General features: G+C 62.2%; 5 protein-coding genes across 5 annotated transcripts; 3 read left to right on the plus strand and 2 right to left on the minus strand.

Moving 5' to 3' along the window:
• Positions 1–1,332: 1,332 nt before the first annotated feature.
• Positions 1,333–4,444, minus strand: F751_5773 (Alpha-1,3-mannosyl-glycoprotein 4-beta-N-acetylglucosaminyltransferase C; the record flags this gene model as incomplete). Its single annotated transcript, XM_011404086.1, has 9 exons — positions 1,333–1,416; positions 1,631–1,835; positions 1,995–2,090; positions 2,306–2,472; positions 2,679–2,760; positions 2,920–3,142; positions 3,338–3,411; positions 4,049–4,210; positions 4,302–4,444. The coding sequence occupies 9 exons, from the start codon at positions 4,442–4,444 to the stop codon at positions 1,333–1,335; spliced, it is 1,236 nt and encodes a 411-aa protein (XP_011402388.1).
• Positions 4,445–5,995: 1,551 nt separating this feature from the next.
• F751_5774 (Elongation factor G, chloroplastic) lies at positions 5,996–11,466 on the plus strand (the record flags this gene model as incomplete). The annotated part of the gene is made up of 16 exons (XM_011404087.1): positions 5,996–6,115; positions 6,230–6,331; positions 6,528–6,629; positions 6,831–6,923; positions 7,054–7,137; positions 7,410–7,526; positions 7,735–7,863; positions 8,031–8,118; positions 8,293–8,402; positions 8,656–8,772; positions 8,971–9,090; positions 9,419–9,797; positions 10,126–10,232; positions 10,537–10,830; positions 11,129–11,221; positions 11,377–11,466. The coding sequence occupies 16 exons, from the start codon at positions 5,996–5,998 to the stop codon at positions 11,464–11,466; spliced, it is 2,145 nt and encodes a 714-aa protein (XP_011402389.1).
• Positions 11,467–11,885: 419 nt separating this feature from the next.
• F751_5775 (hypothetical protein) lies at positions 11,886–13,060 on the plus strand (the record flags this gene model as incomplete). Its single annotated transcript, XM_011404088.1, has 3 exons — positions 11,886–11,946; positions 12,155–12,383; positions 12,688–13,060. The coding sequence occupies 3 exons, from the start codon at positions 11,886–11,888 to the stop codon at positions 13,058–13,060; spliced, it is 663 nt and encodes a 220-aa protein (XP_011402390.1).
• Positions 13,061–13,584: 524 nt separating this feature from the next.
• On the plus strand, positions 13,585–14,199 carry F751_5776 (N-alpha-acetyltransferase 38, NatC auxiliary subunit; the record flags this gene model as incomplete). Its single annotated transcript, XM_011404089.1, has 4 exons — positions 13,585–13,621; positions 13,710–13,750; positions 13,873–14,000; positions 14,109–14,199. 4 exons carry the CDS (start codon positions 13,585–13,587, stop codon positions 14,197–14,199), a joined length of 297 nt encoding a protein of 98 aa, XP_011402391.1.
• Positions 14,200–14,712: 513 nt separating this feature from the next.
• On the minus strand, positions 14,713–15,706 carry F751_5777 (hypothetical protein; the record flags this gene model as incomplete). Its single annotated transcript, XM_011404090.1, has 4 exons — positions 14,713–14,831; positions 14,958–15,027; positions 15,220–15,359; positions 15,559–15,706. The coding sequence occupies 4 exons, from the start codon at positions 15,704–15,706 to the stop codon at positions 14,713–14,715; spliced, it is 477 nt and encodes a 158-aa protein (XP_011402392.1).
• Positions 15,707–16,426: the final 720 nt, after the last annotated feature.

Raw genomic sequence — 16,426 nt, forward strand, 5'->3', positions numbered from 1 at the left:
TGAAATAAGTAAAAAACTTCATATACCGGCGGCGCCAGGCCCGCAGGCCGCCGCGCCGTGGGACGTGGCCGCTGCGCTTGGCCTGCAGCAGAGCAGCGGCCATGGACAGGAGGCCTGGCATTGAAGGCCGTGCTGGTATTTAGACACCTTGCCCCACACCCTGCAAGGTAGGGGCAGTCTCCCCTGGTGGGGGGTGGGGGAGGAATTCTCGGGGGTGCTCACAGTGCATGGGGAGGAGGTTGATGCGCGCCCATCAAAAAGGTGTCTGCCTCAGTGGGGAGTCAGGCCCTACTGTGATAGCATGTTGCCAACGGTGCGGGAGTGCATCGCGGGAGACCCAAGACTATCGCCCCTGCGCACCCCTCTCCGCGGCACTTCACCCGCCCTGTCCCGCCCCACTGTCTTGCAGGTGATGCACCCAGTGCATCCGCAGGGTGATCCATTCCTTGGCTTCTTTTCTCTCTCCATTTGCGACTCCCATGGAATGCGGATGGCAGCCCGTGGTTGAGATGGCTAGCCCCTTCACCGAGCACCGCACCCCACGCCCCCACCCCCAGTCTCCTTCCCTGTCTGCACCCTGCTCATGGACATAACATCACCTCACCAGACGTGGGGAGCAAGCGCTCCTGCTCCCCTGCGATTTATATGTGGCTGATCCCTCTCTCTCCTCTGATGTCTCCGTCCCAGGCTCCTCTCCCAAACCCATTTCCCGTGCCCTTGCTGACAATGCGGCCTTGCAAGGGGGCACACTCCATGCTGGGGAACCCTCCCCTCTCCACACCACCACCTGGGTGGGTGGGAGGGAGGAACCCTGCTCCTCCGGGCATGCTCTCTGCCCGTCTTTCGGATTCGTGGGGGCCCAGCACTACACCTTTCCTGGCAACATCTTTGTCTGAACATGCCAAGTCCCCATTGGATCGCACTCGAGGCATGGACACATGTTTGCTGGTCTTCCCACCCCTTGGGGGATTCTCCAGGCAGGGACATGGCCAAGCTGGCGGTGGCTTGACGCAGGCGTCGAGAGCATGTGACTGCTGCCTGCGCGGCTCCCGAGCATGCCCTCCCTGCCTGGCTCCACATGTTTTACCCCATCTTGCAAGCTGTGTTCTCCCCCGATACCTCCTTGCGTAAGCCTTTCATGTTTGCGTTGGTGTGATAGACGCTCCCGTCCCACCTATATCTACGTTCATGCATACTGAACTGTAATGAGCAATCCTTTTCAGCCCCTGACTGAGGCTCTGGGAGGGGGGAGATCACCACAATCAAAAGCGCCGGTGTCCCGGCAAGCAGGGCCCAGACGCCTGATCGGTCCCGGCGTAGAGCCAAGGTTGCTTAGGTGCGTGGCAGAACCGGTGCCGTCCAGTTTACCTGGTGGCTCATCCAGGGCTCCAGACCATCCGGCTCCAGCGGCAGCCCCTGGACAGGGGTGGCAGTAGGGGCCTTGGAGTCCGAGTAGTGAAACTTGGAGCGTTGGGATCCTGCCTTCCATCGAGATGTGACTGTATACTGTATGCTGTGCTCGGACCCCGCCTTCTCCTCCCTGGAGGCAGCTTTGCAGCAGGGCCCACCACACCCAGCACGGCAGACACTGCGCAGAATTCCGACTCCTCCCTGAAACACACACGCTCACTCTCTGGTCGCGCAGGGAGGCCCTGCCCCTGGGCCGCGTTGCGCATGGCGACACGTCCGACACGTCCCGGCACCGGCGGTTGTACCGCTCAGACAGGGCCAGGCTCCACACGGAGGACATGGGTGCCCAGCAACCGGGCCAGCCGGGGCGGTCGGGGCGGACGGCAAAGCTGGAGATGGCTCCCAAGTGGTTCAGCACGTTGTACCTGGCAGTGCGGCGCATGGGATGTGGAGCCTTGGAGCGCGAGGGGTGGGGGGGAGCATCAGCTGCAGCTGCAGCGCCCCAAACTGCATGGCAGCGATCGGCTAACCAGGTGTGACCTGCCGGGGTCAATGGACAAGAGACATCAGGGCGCCCTCCGCACCTGTACACGGCATAGGGGCGGGGTGGTCGGGCCCTGGCCTGCAGTGCAACCCACTCCGCCCACAGCAGGTCGGGTGGCTTGCGCGTCACGTGTCGCCTGAGAAAAGGGAGGAGGGGTGGGACGACCGAGCGTAATGTATGCAGAGAAGGCACAGAAGGCGAGAGCAGAGGGGCCTACCAAGAGGAGGAGAAAAGGGTTGCAGGCCACCGTAGGGTTGGTAATCAGCTGGAGTCATGCAGAGGGCCCCCAGAACCCAAAGCTCCCCCGCCACGCAACCCCTCCCGCCCTGCAGCGCCCATCAAACGCCGCACCAGAGGTAATCCACGAGGTCGGGGATGTCGGCGTTGTGCATCAGCACGCCGTTCATGCCGTAGGAGACCCGGAGCGCCACCCACCCCTTGGACTCCCGCTGCGCATTGGCCTTCACCGCCGCCGTGTGCAAGGCCCGCAGCGCAAAGGGGCACACCTCGAAGTCATCCTGGTGGGGGAGCGGATTGAGTGGGGAGGGGAGGTGTGTAACAGCGCACACTGGTGTGACCCTGGACAGCCACGCCAAGACCCAGCAGTCACAGGCCAGAGGTCCCACATAGAAGGCTCGGGGTATATCCGGAAAAATGCATTGCGGCGAGCCCTCTGCATCACACAACCCCACGCTGGAGGAGCCCCTCCGTCTGCAACCCCCACCTCCATGAAGAAGTAGTAGCGGGAGAGTGGGGCGGCATGGCGCAGCAGAGCGATGAGGTCGCAGGTCTGCTTCCTCACCTGCCTGCAGGGCGAGTGATGGTGTGCGCTGGTGAGGGAGTCGTGGGCAGGGATCCTGGGCCAGTGCCATGTCCAAGGGGCAGGCCTCCAGCTGCGCCTGGCGGGGAGCGGGGTCCCAGGTATGGCCCCCCCGGGACCGACGACCCCGGCCACCGTTCAGCACCTGCCCGGGCGGTCGTCGGGGTTGTGCAGGTCGTCCGGGTCGGCGGCGTCGGGGGTGGGGTCGGCGACGAGGCCGGGGTTGTTCAGCCAGGTGACGTAGTGCCGCGCTTTCAGGGAGAAGCGGTCGGTGCCCGTGGCGGCCCGGCGGCGCAGCTCCTCAAACTCCGCGTGCTCCCCAGGCGCATTATTCATCACCAGCACCGACACCTCGTTTCGCCACAGGTCTGCAGGAGGAATGGGGTAAAGGGACGGGGGAGGGTGTCACACATTGTTGAAACCGCTCGCGCTGTCGATCTCTGAGCGCTGCCGGGCCTCCTGTCAAGGACGGGGCTCCCTCCTCGGAGTGCAGTACCCTTTGCCCCTCCCCCTCCCCGCCCACCCCCACTGCACCGACACCTCATGCACCGACCCCGCCTCACCCTCCTCCCCGCCAGGCAGCTCGTCCAGCAGGGTCTCCAAGGTGCGCTGGAGGTACTTGGTTCCAGTCTGGCGCCTGGGCACCGTGGGGATGCCGATGGTGAGCCAGGGGGGCCGGGATCCCCCCCCCCCACTGGCTTGGCTTGGCTTCCCTGCACGCAGTCGTTCCAGCCCCTCCTCCGCCAACAGCAGCCTCTTGTTGAGGTCGATCGTATCGGGGCCAAGACCACCCCGGGATCTCAGTGCGAGGATGATCAGGAGGATTGCGAGGGCAGCATTGACTCCAAGGCTGGCTGTCAGGGTTGGACACCAGGACACGGCGCGACCGTGACCCCGTCGGCGATGCGAATCCTCGAACAAGCCCGGCATCCGACGCTTCAGAAACACCTCCGGGCATGCAAGGCCAGAGGCATGGCTCGCAGCTGCGTACTGCTACTGATCCATCGGCCTTTCTCGTCCCATGCAACGGCCGGCAACAGATTGAGGTCTGCCAGGTGGGGTCTGGAAGTGCAACGCCGATTTACATAAGCAGCGGGGTCAGGTGTCAAAACTGGCATCCAAGGCATGGATCTGAAGGGTTCGTGTAATACGAAGGGTTTCCGGTAAACTCGACGGCGCACTTCGATCAGGCCTCCCGGATCATGACGACATGCCACGGAGGCCAGCAGGAGCGGTGCACCTTCTCAGCCAGGTAGGCCTGCAGAACCACACACCCGGGCCCGAACTGCCGGCCAAAGGCCAGCCCACTCCTATACAGGGGGCACGTCTCGCCCGCGGCATGGTCCTCGTCGGCCACGTAGGCCAGCGTGAGCTCGCACTCCTCTCGGCCACCTGAAGCGGCGGGGTGCCGGCGGGCCTGCTCAGAAGTGCCGTGCCTGAGGCAGTGCAGGGAGCACAGGATACCAAACCCTTTTGGCCAAATGGAATGTGGTCCGGTAGGAGCATGTCCTCCCCCCCCCCTTACACCTACCCAGGATGCTGGCCCGCCCAACATGAGCCTGGCATGGCAGGGGGTAGGGTCGCCGCTTCGTGCCCAGCATCAGCCTCCCCACCAGCTGCTGGGAGTCGGGGTCGTGCTGGAAGGTGTGGCGCAGTCGCATGGTGCCCATGGTCGGCAGCGCGGCGATTGCTTGGAACGTAGTGATCTGCTGGGCCGGAAGGAGGAAGGGGGTTGGGAACCTCGGCCAGTCGCGAGAAAGCGTGCATCAGGTGCCTTTAGCTGGTTTGAGGGGCACGGGCAGCATGGCGTTCGTCGCAGACCCACCAGGGGCTCCCTGGCTCAGGTACTCGGGCTGCCTGCTGACACGTACCTTCTCAGGCGAGTCGAGCATGAGGCTATGGAGCGTGACCGGAGGATTGACAGAGGGGGCGTAGGAATGCTGACCACTCAAATGCCAGAGGCACACGATGTCGCTGCGAAGCAGTGACAAAGGGGCGCCAGTGGGAGGTGAGCCGGCGATAGAACCTGCTCAAGCCTCTGCGTGGTTTTTAAAATGAAGAATAGTAAGTGTGAGGGGACAGACAGCCAACCCACCCGCCACCACACCTGGCCGACAAAGAATCTATCAGACGGCAACGATGAGCTGGCGCTAAGGCTTCGATCTCCGACCTTTGACAAGTCATGGGAACAAAGTCAGGTCAGGACGCCATTTCGGGGTATTGGAATGGGGTATCTGCGCACTGAGAGGACTAAAAACAAGGCTACGCTCCTGGATCACACACAGGTGGCCATCCTCTCCCACCAGAAGCTGACCGCCAGAGGCGATACGTACCATAGTCTCATAGCGACCGTGTCCCTTGCGCGATCTTTGGGCAAAAGGCCATCCCAGAGGTCTATCAAGCTCACGATCCGGGATAGGTCGAGTTCCGGAACGGCCACAAGTGTGTTTGTGTTGATCGTACTGCTCCGGCAGATCACGGCGGGTGGACTGCGCTGCACGGCGGGAGGTCTGCCCTGCCGACTTCGGCTTTCGAAAGCCTTCAAACCGTGTGCCAAGGTGGTCCAAATCACTGGATATCGTCCCAGCCTCGCCGTCACGCAGCTGGGGGCGCACACATTCATCGGCATGACGCGGGTCAGCTGCTAGATATTTCGGGCAGGGCCCACATTGGCAGAGAGCGACTATCAGAGCCAGTTCCTAGGGGCCGAGATGTGGTTTTGTGCAGGAGCTAACCATGCGTGCAGCGGAGGTTAATGGCTACGTTCTTTCGGCTCCTGGCCTGCCTCGGGCGAGAGGGCCCCCCACCCCCCACGTGTGTGGGCGTGCTGCTCCTGCGACGACCCCTTATCCCGACCTCAGAACAGCCAGTGATGCATGCATTTCACAGGGGTGGACCACATTCGGGGCTCCCAAACCTTGCCGAAAGCATCCAGTACTATATCTGGACAGCAGTATGTCTGCGATGACGGTCTGTACACCTGGAGGTGTGGGGCTGAGGTCGACGCCGGTGGGATGTGCGACTGTGGCACCACACACCCTGACGCGCAGGCATCTCAGCTTCACTCACAGTGTCGCCGCCCCAAAGGTGATCTCTTTATGCCGGATGTCTGTACTTTCGACAGATGCCCTGATGCTAGGTGCATGTGGCCTCCCCTTGGTGACGCCCATTCCGCTGCATGCCCACAGGTGTCGCGGGCGCTCCTCCGGCCTGCGTCCGGCATGGTGGCTGGCCGCGCCCGAGGCATGTGTGTGTCTGCTGCAGCAGGTGGCGGAAAGCGCGCCTTTCCCCTGGATATGTACAGGAACATTGGCATCATGGCACACATCGACGCGGGGAAGGTGAGGGGGGGGTGCCTGGGACCTGGCCCCGTGTGAATGCCCTGCAAGGGCACTGCCCATTCTTTTGATCCTGCTTGAGACCTGCCTGACTGCAAGCCCTGGGACCCCCTGCAGACCACCACCACTGAGCGGGTGCTGTTCTACACGGGCAAGTCTTATAAGATTGGAGAGGTGCACGAGGGCACGGCGACGATGGACTGGATGGAGCAGGAGCAGGTGTGAGGTGTGGGGCAGGCGGTGGGGTGAGATTCCCTGCGGCGGCAGTCGTAGAGGGAGGTCGTTGCTGACCGATGAGATGGCAGAGGAGAATCGATCCGCGACCAGATTGCAGAGGGGATCAAGTTGCATCGATCGAGGTGCTGTGGCCGGATTCCTTCCCCCCGATGCACTCCACTCCGCCTGCACTTCCCAGGAGCGCGGCATCACCATCACCTCGGCGGCCACCACATGTCACTGGAAGGGGCACCGTATCAACATCATCGACACCCCCGGCCACGTTGACTTCACGCTGGAGGTGGGAAGGGACGGGCTTGTGGAAAGCTAGAAGGGGGGAAGCTTACATGCTGGCGCTGGGGGAAGCTGGGTCGGAGTGTCCCTGGGGGTAGCTGGGGCGGCGTGCAGAGGAAAGATTCCCCCCTGGCTGCATAATCCTTTGGCACTGGCCTGGATCCCTTGTCCCCTCGTGTACCTGCCATCTCTCCCGGTACTGCTCCAGGTGGAGCGTGCCCTGCGAGTCCTGGACGGCGCGGTGGCCGTGTTTGACTCTGTGGCGGGGGTGGAGCCGCAGTCGGAGACGGTGTGGAGGCAGGTGAGGCGTCGGAGGGGGGGGGTGGGGGGTTAACGACCACGTGAGCGGGAGGGGTGGGTCGTGGGATTTGTCGAATGACCTGAAGCTCATCACTCATTTCTAAATCTACATTTGCCACCCCAATCCCCAGGCCAACAAGTACAATGTCCCGAGGCTCTGCTTTGTCAACAAGATGGATCGCATGGGCGCCAACTTCTACCGGACCCGGGATACGGTGAGGGGAAGGGGTGGGAGGGGGTGCGCTGGGATTTTGGAGGATTGTTTCTGTCATGCGCATGAGGAGAGGGCATGCAGCGCCCATTGCAATGAGAAGGACCACACGCCAGCGGTGTTGCACTGATGGCCCACGCGCGCAGCATTCGCATGCGCTGCACACGCCTGGGTTGGTACTCGCCTTCTGACCTGCAGACCCATCAACCCTGCACACCTCGAGCACACACGCCGCCGCTGCTGTACTGATGGATGATCGTGGTCCCATCCCTGCAGATGATTTCCAACCTGGGTTGCGACCCCCTGGTCATCCAGCTGCCCATCGGGGAGGAGGAGAACTTTGCGGGTGTGATCGACCTCATCTCCAACAAGGCGCTCGTCTGGAACGGCGAGGTGTGTGGCGTTCTCTGAGAATGCTCGTGAGGGTCGGTGCAGGGGCGACGAATCCACACTCTGCCTGACCCAGGTGCTGGGATTTCGCCCTCCTGCTGCATTGTCAGGGCATGTGCGTTACTGAAACTCCAAGCGTCGAGGTACAAGGTCCCCGCTGCCTCATAGCTCGCACATCAAACCCTCCCCCTCACCTGCCCCTCCCTCGCAGGAGCTGGGTGCGAGCTGGAACGTCGAGGAGGTGCCGGAGGACATGAAGGAGCTGGCGGCCGAGTACCGCGAGAAGCTGGTGGAAAGGGTGGTGGAGCTGGACGATGACGCAATGATGGCATACCTGGATGTGAGGGAATTGGTGGTCGTGGGAGGAAGAGGGGTAGAGGGGCCTTGGACTCGCAGCTGTCCTGAGCAAAGCACTGGGGCCGTGCCGGCACTGAGTCTGATGGCTGTCTAAGTGTTGGCTCGCACCCTCAAAGTTTTCCCTACTTTCTGCCTATGTATGCCTTGCAGGGCGAGCTCCCCGACGAGGAGACCATCCACAAGCTGATCAGGAAGGGCACCATCGCGAACAAGGTTGTCCCGTTGACCTGCGGCTCAGGTGCGGGTGGTGTTTGGAGATCAGGGCAGTAGAGATTGCCGACTGCTCTTTGAGCGCACGGCGAGGGGCGCAGATCAGCGCCCCAATTGCCCCTGTTACTGTTGTCGTTCCTGCTGTGAACAGTGCTGCCAGGCTCCTCAAACCAAGCCACGGCGTGCCTGCCCCTCACCGCAGCCTTCAAGAACAAGGGGGTGCAGCCGCTGCTCGATGCAGTCATCAGGTACCTGCCCTCCCCGCTGGACCTCCCAGATGTCCGCGGCTCGGACGTCGAGGTCGCCGAAAAGGTCAGGGGGGGCCGCCGAGAGTGTGTTTGCTGGGACCAGCCTTCAGTCAAGGGGGGGATAGGTTGTTTGTGGGGTACAGTCTAAGCTGCCGAAGAAGATGCAACAGTGGTCGCGTGTGATCACTGAGGGCTTGACATGCTCCCAGCGCTGCACGCAAGGCCTGCAGGGTGGATGTCCTCCTGGCATCAGGCCCAAGCACACGCAGCCAGCATGCTCACCCCCCTGACGCCCCCCCCCCGGGATGCACTCACAGGAGATGAGCCGCCCGGCGAGCGACGACGCCCCCTTCTCCGCCCTGGCCTTCAAGATCATGAGTGACCCCTTTGTGGGCTCCCTCTCCTTCATTCGCATCTACTCCGGCACCCTGGAGGTGAGAGAGATGGCCGGGTGGGCAGCTGATGACCAAGCGAATGAGTCTGCTGGCCAGGCCCTTGGTGCTCCCAATCTCGCGCCTGCAGCCGCCTGGGGTCCTGCACCTGCTGGGCTCCACCATTTGCCCGTCTGAGAGGATGACCATGTTCTTGTAATCCCAGTCCTGGAATGCTCTCCCCTCTTTTGCTCTCGCCAGGCCGGCACGTACGTGCTCAACGCGGCGAGGGAGAAGAAGGAGCGCATCGGTCGGCTCATGGAGATGCACGCCAACTCGCGGGAGGACGTGAAGTACGCCTACGCCGGCGACATTGTTGCTGTAGCGGGGCTCAAGGTGGGTGGGCGGGTGGGGGTGGGGTGGGGTGGGTGGGTGGATGGGTAAGAGCAGGGCCAAGCTTGTGTCGGGAAGGGAGGTTTTAGACACATTCTGGAAGCCCTTGGTTGCCCACTTCGGAAGGCAGGGCACGCTGTGCTTGCGGGAGCAGCGCATGACAGGGTCGCAGCTTAGTTAGAAGTGAACATCTGATAGAATGGGCAGAACTCTGCGACGCCGGGCCTCCCCAGCATCTGGGACCCCCACGTGGATATCCCTCCCTTTTCTCATCCGGACATTCTCCCTTTCCTAACCCCCCCCCACCATCACACAGGACGTGGTGACAGGGGACACGCTGTGCGACGACCGGGCGCCCATCCTGCTTGAGCGGATGGAGTTCCCCGACCCCGTCATCAAGGTGGCCATCGAGCCGCGGTCCAAGGCCGACCTGGACAAGATGGGGGCGGGGCTGGTGAAGCTGGCGCAGGAGGACCCCTCCTTCCACTTCTCGCGCGACCACGAGAGCAACCAGACCGTGATCGAGGGCATGGGCGAGCTGCACCTGGAGATCATCGTGGACCGGCTGAAGCGCGAGTTCCGTGTGGAGTGCGATGTGGGCGCGCCCCAGGTCAACTACCGCGAGGGCATCTCCCGGGCCTCCGACGTGCGCTATGTGCACAAGAAGCAGTCGGGCGGGTCAGGGCAGTTTGCAGGTGGGTGGGCTTGGTGGGATTGTGTTTTTTGGAGGGGGGGGGAGAGGTGGGGGGCGGGGGGGCGTCTAAGAAACAGCAGGTGCAGGAGGCAGGGAGGGAGGACCTCCAGGAGTGAAAGCTGCCTGGCAGGGTGTGCGGAAGCCGCAGGCCCTTAGGGTGCCTTGCAGCGTGCACTCGACTTTGCAGAGGTTGCTGGATGCAGGGCTCGTTCGTGCCTGCGTCCGTGTGTGTTGAGGCATCACATTCCCAGCTTGACTGCCTCCATAAAAGCATTCTCGATATGCCACACAACGCCCCTCACTGGTCCCTCGTCCCTCCAAACCAACAGATATTGCTGTCCGCTTTGAGCCTGGGGAGCCCGGGTCGGGCTTCGAGTTCAAGACGGAGATCAAGGGTGGTGCCATCCCCAAGGAGTACATCCCAGGCGTCATGAAGGTGAGGGAGGGGATAAGGAGAGGGAATTTTGAAAGGTCAGCGCCCTTGTCGTTGCGGTAGTGAGCAGGGATTTGATGCTGGCTGGGAGGGTTTTGCTGTATCTGATGAATGGAAGTGTTTGACTCCTTCGCTCAGGCACCCATCTCTGGGAGAACATCCACCAGACTGCAGCACTGTTCCCTCTGTTCCTTTCCTCTCCCCCTGCTTGTCTGCCCTTGCCCTCGCATCCTACTCACTCCTTCCCCCTTCAATGGCCTGAGCCCTCTCCTTCCTCCCCCTTGCCCCCCTCCTCCCCCCCAAAAAGGGCCTGGAGGAGATGATGTCAAGCGGGTCCCTGGCCGGCTTCCCCGTGGTGGATGTGCGTGCAGTTCTGTACGACGGCTCCTACCACGACGTGGATTCCTCGGTGATGGCCTTCCAGATCGCGGCGCGCGCCGCCTTCCGGGAGGGCATGCGCAAGGCGGGGGTCCAGCTGCTGGAGCCCATCATGAAGGTGGAGGTGGTTACGCCCGACGATCACATGGGCGACGTGATCGGCAACCTGAACTCGCGCCGTGGGCTGGTCCAGGAGTTCACGGACAAGCCGGGCGGCATCAAGGTGGGCCAGGGACGAAGGGGGGCCCCACCTTGATAGAGTGCGAAGCCTGGGCAGAGGGCGTGCTCGGAAGTGACGAGGGGGCCATTGGCGGGGGGAGGGCCGAGTCTCGCAAAATATAGACCAGAAAAGGGTTGGGATGGGGGTTGCAGATGAATATCCATGGGAGCCTCTTGGTGGGCAGACGTGCTGGGTGTAGTCACAACAGAGCAGCAGACCACATTGGAGCTCCCTGTTCGACAGCGGCGTAAGCATTCCCATGGCTGATCTCACGTGTTTCCCCCCCTCTTTCTGTACACAGATCATCAAGGCCTTGGTGCCCCTGGCGGAGATGTTCAACTACGTCTCCACCCTGCGGTCAATGAGCAAGGGCCGTGCACAGTACACCATGCAGGTATGAGTGAGGGGCTGAGTCATGCGCTCGCACCATCGAGAGGCAGGGTGCAGAACACGCAGGAGGGGTTTGGTGCATGCTTGAGCTTTACGGCTGGTACTCTGGTCCAGGTGCATGCGCTCCCACCGCTCCCTCCTCGCATTCCATCACGCCAGCTGGAGAACTACGAGGTCGTGCCCAAGCACATCCAGGAGACGATCGTGGCCTCCTCAGCCAAGGGCGAGAAGGCCAAGGTGGCCGCCTGACCTGGCAGGGTCGGTGCCGCTGCGACGACTTCAACATGCAATTGGCAGTCTCACCACGAGAGGAGACCCGCGATAATTTTGATGTAATATCAGGTTCCCGATCTGGAAGGGTGAGCGAACAGTGGCACCCTCACCTACTCCTGCCATGTCTGATGCCATGGGCGCCGGAAGATGCGGCCGAGTCAGCTCCCGGAGCTCCGTAATGGTACCAGGGCGAGCGTGAGGTCCTCAGCTTCCTCCTCCATCCCCATCCGTCATGCGGTGCAGTTGGTCGGTTGCATAACCAGGATGTCAATCCGACCCACAACCGTCTGTTTGAGGATCGCGCGGTAGCTGCGCAGGTCAGCGGCGAAGGCAGGCTGGCGGGGCCAAAAAGCCCTGTCACCCCGCGGGTGCTGACGGGCAAAGCGGTGGAGTGGATGAAGGACAATGGGCCCTCCCTGAGCATCCTGCGCAGCGCTGTGCTGCCAGCTCTGGGAGGTGAGCGGGGCCCTGGTACAACGTTTTGGGGGGGGAGGGGGGGGGAGGATGCAGTTCCCGATTGGTGTAATGGGTAGGCTCCTGCTCACCACACCACAATCAGATGTTGGTTCTGGGTCTCCAGCCTCCTAGGTCTGAAAGTATTGGGAAGTCGTGTAACAGTCTCTTCCTGGCACCCCTCTCTGGTTCCCCACCCCATCCCACTCAGGCTACCTGTTCACCTTTTACAACTCCAAGAAGGCGGATGAGCGCAAGGCCCAGATCCAGCGCATCAACGACCAGGTCCGCCTGCTGTATGGCCCCCTGTTGGCCTGCGTGCACGCTTCGCGCGCTGCCTACGCGGCCATGGTGCGCCAGCACTCGCCCGACGGCACGGTGGGGGGGTTCCTGGCGGCCATGCGCCGGGATCCAAAGGGTCACGAGGGCTCCGCCTACAGGTGGGGTTGGGAGGGGGGTGATCCTTGCGCATGTCATGGAACGAGTGAACCTCCATGGGGGCCCTGCCTGCCATGCCTGCAAGGGGGTTCTGGAGCCTCTTGCGAGGTGGCTCCGTCTTTGGGTGTAAAAGTCTGGAGGGTTAGACACACATGCAACAGCACAGGGTAAACACCGAGGGCTGCTTGTCACAGCGGTAGCTGCCCTGCTCAGCACATGTCAACCCCTGCACCCACCTCTGGGACCCCCCTCCCAACCCAAGCACTTGGCCCCTCCCCCAAAAACTCCCCCGCCCCCCCGCGTCAGGCACTGGATGAAGGATGTGATGCAGCCGCTGAACGAGCGCGCGGCCGACATCATCGTCGACCACGTGAACCTTCTGGAGTCTGCAGAGATCGACCCCCGCCTCCTGCAGCTGGTGGCCCACGTGTCCGCCTACAAGGTCATCATCTCGCGCTGGGACCGGGGCGCGGTGGGGGAGTGGTCCGCCATATCCTACCCCAACACCCTGCTGGACTACGTCCGCACCGAGTTCCAGCGTCTCAAGCGGCGCCAGGCCGAGCTGCTGGGCATCAAGCGCCCGGCCAAGACGGCGGGCAAGCACGCCGCACCCTCGTCCGCCAACGGGGACGAGGCCATCGTCGCCAGCAAGGCCTCCCAGACGCGGTCAAAGCTCTGATTGGTGGGTGGTTGCATCTGGCGGGGAGGGGTGGGTGAGGGGCTGCGGCCGCCATGCCCTGGCACTGGCTGCGCATGCATGATGCCTCTGGACCGGGGACCACTTGGATTCTTTCCTTGAGAATTTTGGGCATTCCTTCGTCTTGTAAGGACTGCTATCCACAGCAGCGACGTGCCTGGAGGTGGCAGACATGGTCGAAATGGGCTGCTCCTACTCAGGGTCGTACCCAGAAACGCACCGGGATTGAGAGGGCGCGATGGTCGATGCCGCCCCAGCATCTACGTACGGCTTCTGTTCAAGGCACTTCTACTCAAATCTGGTTAAGATACATTGAAAATTGACGTAGGGGCATCAGTAGTCATAATCTGCGAGGCTACATCCCCCATCGGGACGCGCCTGTGCCACTGGCAACTTCTGTCCGAGACACTGCCACGGCCAGGGCTCCCCTGCACGCCATATATCGCCAGCTCCGGTGCACCACCGCATAGACTGCAGTGTGGGTGAGGGGAGAGAGCCAGCACACCATGTCCAACGAGGCGGGCATTCGACCATATGTAGACAGTGAGTGCCAGGGAGGGGGGCCGGGGCCTACATCCCCTTCCTCTCGTATCCCGGCCATGCACACTCCCGCATCCTCCACCCACCGCAGCAACCATCTCGGTGATTACCAATGACGGTCGCAGCATAGTGGTAGGCCGGGACTGAGCTGGGGGAGGTTGGGTGCTGGCTGGTGGCGCCCAGGATATCCTGATGGCGACGCCGTCCGACAGCTCCATGCCTACACCCGCATGCCCCTGTCCATCCCCCTCCAGGGCGTCCTGCGAGGCTTCGACCAGACGTGCAACCTGATCCTGGATGAGTGTCACGAGCGCGTCTACTCCTCCAAGGCGGGGGTGGAGCAGCTGGTGCTAGGCCTCTACGTCATCCGTGGCGACAACATGTGCGGGGACTGGGGTTTGGGTGCAGGGACCGGGCGCTGCAGCCTTTGGAGGGCAGAGCTGGCCCGCAGGTCCACGCCTGACCCTGCCTCTCATCACCCTCTCCGCAGAGCTGTCATCGGAGAGGTGGACGAGGAGCTGGATGCCCAGCTCGACTTTGACAGCCTCCGGGCGGAGCCGCTGCAGCCTGTAACGCACTGACCGTCGTGCGCACCCGGTCGACTGGAACGGGCGCTGCAGTGCGGTGTCGCCGCCGACGTGCGCGATGCAAGGCAGACGAGGCGGGCGGGCTTGAGCGAGTGGGTCTGGGATCGATCCCGGGCTTTCAAGTCGCCGGGGCGTCAGGCACTGAGTCCTAGTGAGGCAGGGAGGATGTCTCTTGGAGCAAGCAAGGCCCTCGGGTCAACGGCGATGCTCAGCCTAGGTGCCAAGGCGGTGGTGCCATGCACAGCCGCTTGACCGATCCTCTTCCCAAATTGCCGCCAAGTGTATGCTCTGCATCCGCCCCGTCCCCAAGAGCACTACCGCGTGCCCTTGCAGCATTTGCTGGGACACCCAAGCCCCTTCAACGCCTCACAAAATTACATCTTCTCTGGGCAACGTGTAGCCCAAAGGGCAGCGGCAGGGCACACAGTCTTGGCACCTCCAGGTTGCGCAGGGGGCCGGCTCTTCCTCGAATCGCGCCTCACAGCTACAACCACATCAATTCATGAATCATGACTCCTTCTTCTCCTCTGCGCGCTCGATGGCCTGTTCAATGACCCTCTCAAACTTCTGGAGGCGGTCGACACGACGCCGGATGTCCCTCTGAGAGCGGCCCCGGTATGAGTACCCTGTCGTGAGCGGGGGTGAAGGTCGACACTCGCTTGCTCAGTTTCAGAAACAAAAAATACACTGCTTGGGGTGATGGGTGCCGTCAAGATGACTTTATACACTTTGCTCTCCAAGTATGAGCCTACCTGTTCCGGAGTAGGAGCTGGGCTCGGTGTCGTCCCCCTTGAAGTTCCCGGAGAACACGTTGGCGATGGTCTGCATATCCACGAGGGGTCGAATGGTGGGTGAAATGTGGTGGTGAATCGTTCCACACGGTGCAAAGCCGGAGCACTGGGCCCTGGAATCATGGTGCTGTGCAGTTTCCCAGCATCCCCAAGTGTGAGGTAAGTGACTGCCCTCCGAAATCTCTGTCCAACCCCCAGGCTTGCATTGCGGCCCCCTCAAAACAATGCTGCATGCCTTGCTAATGAAGCCTTGGAGCTCCTGACCACCCTCCGGCGCGGGGGGCCCGTCCTCGGCAACAATGCAAGAACCATCGTCCTGCCCCGCCTGGGGGTTGTAGTTGATGGCGTCCGGGTTCGTACAGCCTGCGAATGGGGGTGTCAATGGGCCAGAGGGTAACGATCTGCTGTTACCTTCACCCAGAGACCTGCGGTCTGGGACATATACTGGCACGCAACAGCATGGGTAAGCCCGTGACATCAACATGCCCCAATCCCTCGCTCACTGCCCAGAGTTCCGGACCCCCAAAAATTCAAGCACACCCAACCCCATCACTCGCCCCACCTTCGATCTCGCTCCGCGCCTGTCGCACCACAGAGGCCAGCTGCCTCAGACGCGGCACATCGTGGTGCCGGATCTCCCCTACGTCGCGTTTTCCAATGATGAAGCGGCTGAGGATGGTAAATAGGCGTGTCCCTGTCCAGGGACCCATGCACAGCCATCCATGGGGCAGGCCCCACCTGTAAACCCAGAGCTGGTGCCCTCCCATTTGACATCCGACTCCGCTGGGTTGAATATCTGTGCCGCGGCATCCGCCAGGTATCGTGCTACGTCAGCGACTGATGCCCGGGGGATGGTGCGCAGGGCATGGCGATGGGGAACGCGCAACGGGCGCGAGGCACCGAAGGCGACCCTCTGGCCTGTGACGGCCCGCGGGGCCTGGAACGGCGTAGAGAACATCCTAACACCCTGCACGAATGTGCGAGCTTGGCGTCAGTGCACCAGAGCCCGTGCATGGACTCCTGCGCCCGCGAACACCATAGGCCCTGGTCTATCTTATTGATCCATGGCCACCTCGGGCCAGCCCTCTCCCAAAGAATCCCACTCACCGTCATGATGCGCCTAGCTTCAATATACAGTCTAAACACCGAGGTAAAGCGATGAGTGACGCAGCCCCGCTGGCCTTAGGGTAAGGGACACCGTGCGATGGCACGGGTCTTCTGGCCTCTCCTGTAGATTCGCTCGGCCCCCCCCCCTATCTTATTGATCCATGGCCACCTCGGGCCAGCCCTCTCCCAAAGAATCCCACTCACCGTCATGATGCGCCTAGCTTCAATATACAGTCTAAACACCGAGGTAAAGCGATGAGTGACGCAGCCCCGCTGGCCTTAGGGTAAGGGACACCGTGCGATGGCACGGGTCTTCTGGCCTC

The sequence above is a fragment of the Auxenochlorella protothecoides genome (genome assembly GCF_000733215.1).
Source record: "Auxenochlorella protothecoides strain 0710 unplaced genomic scaffold scaffold7, whole genome shotgun sequence".
Taxonomy (NCBI): domain Eukaryota; kingdom Viridiplantae; phylum Chlorophyta; class Trebouxiophyceae; order Chlorellales; family Chlorellaceae; genus Auxenochlorella; species Auxenochlorella protothecoides.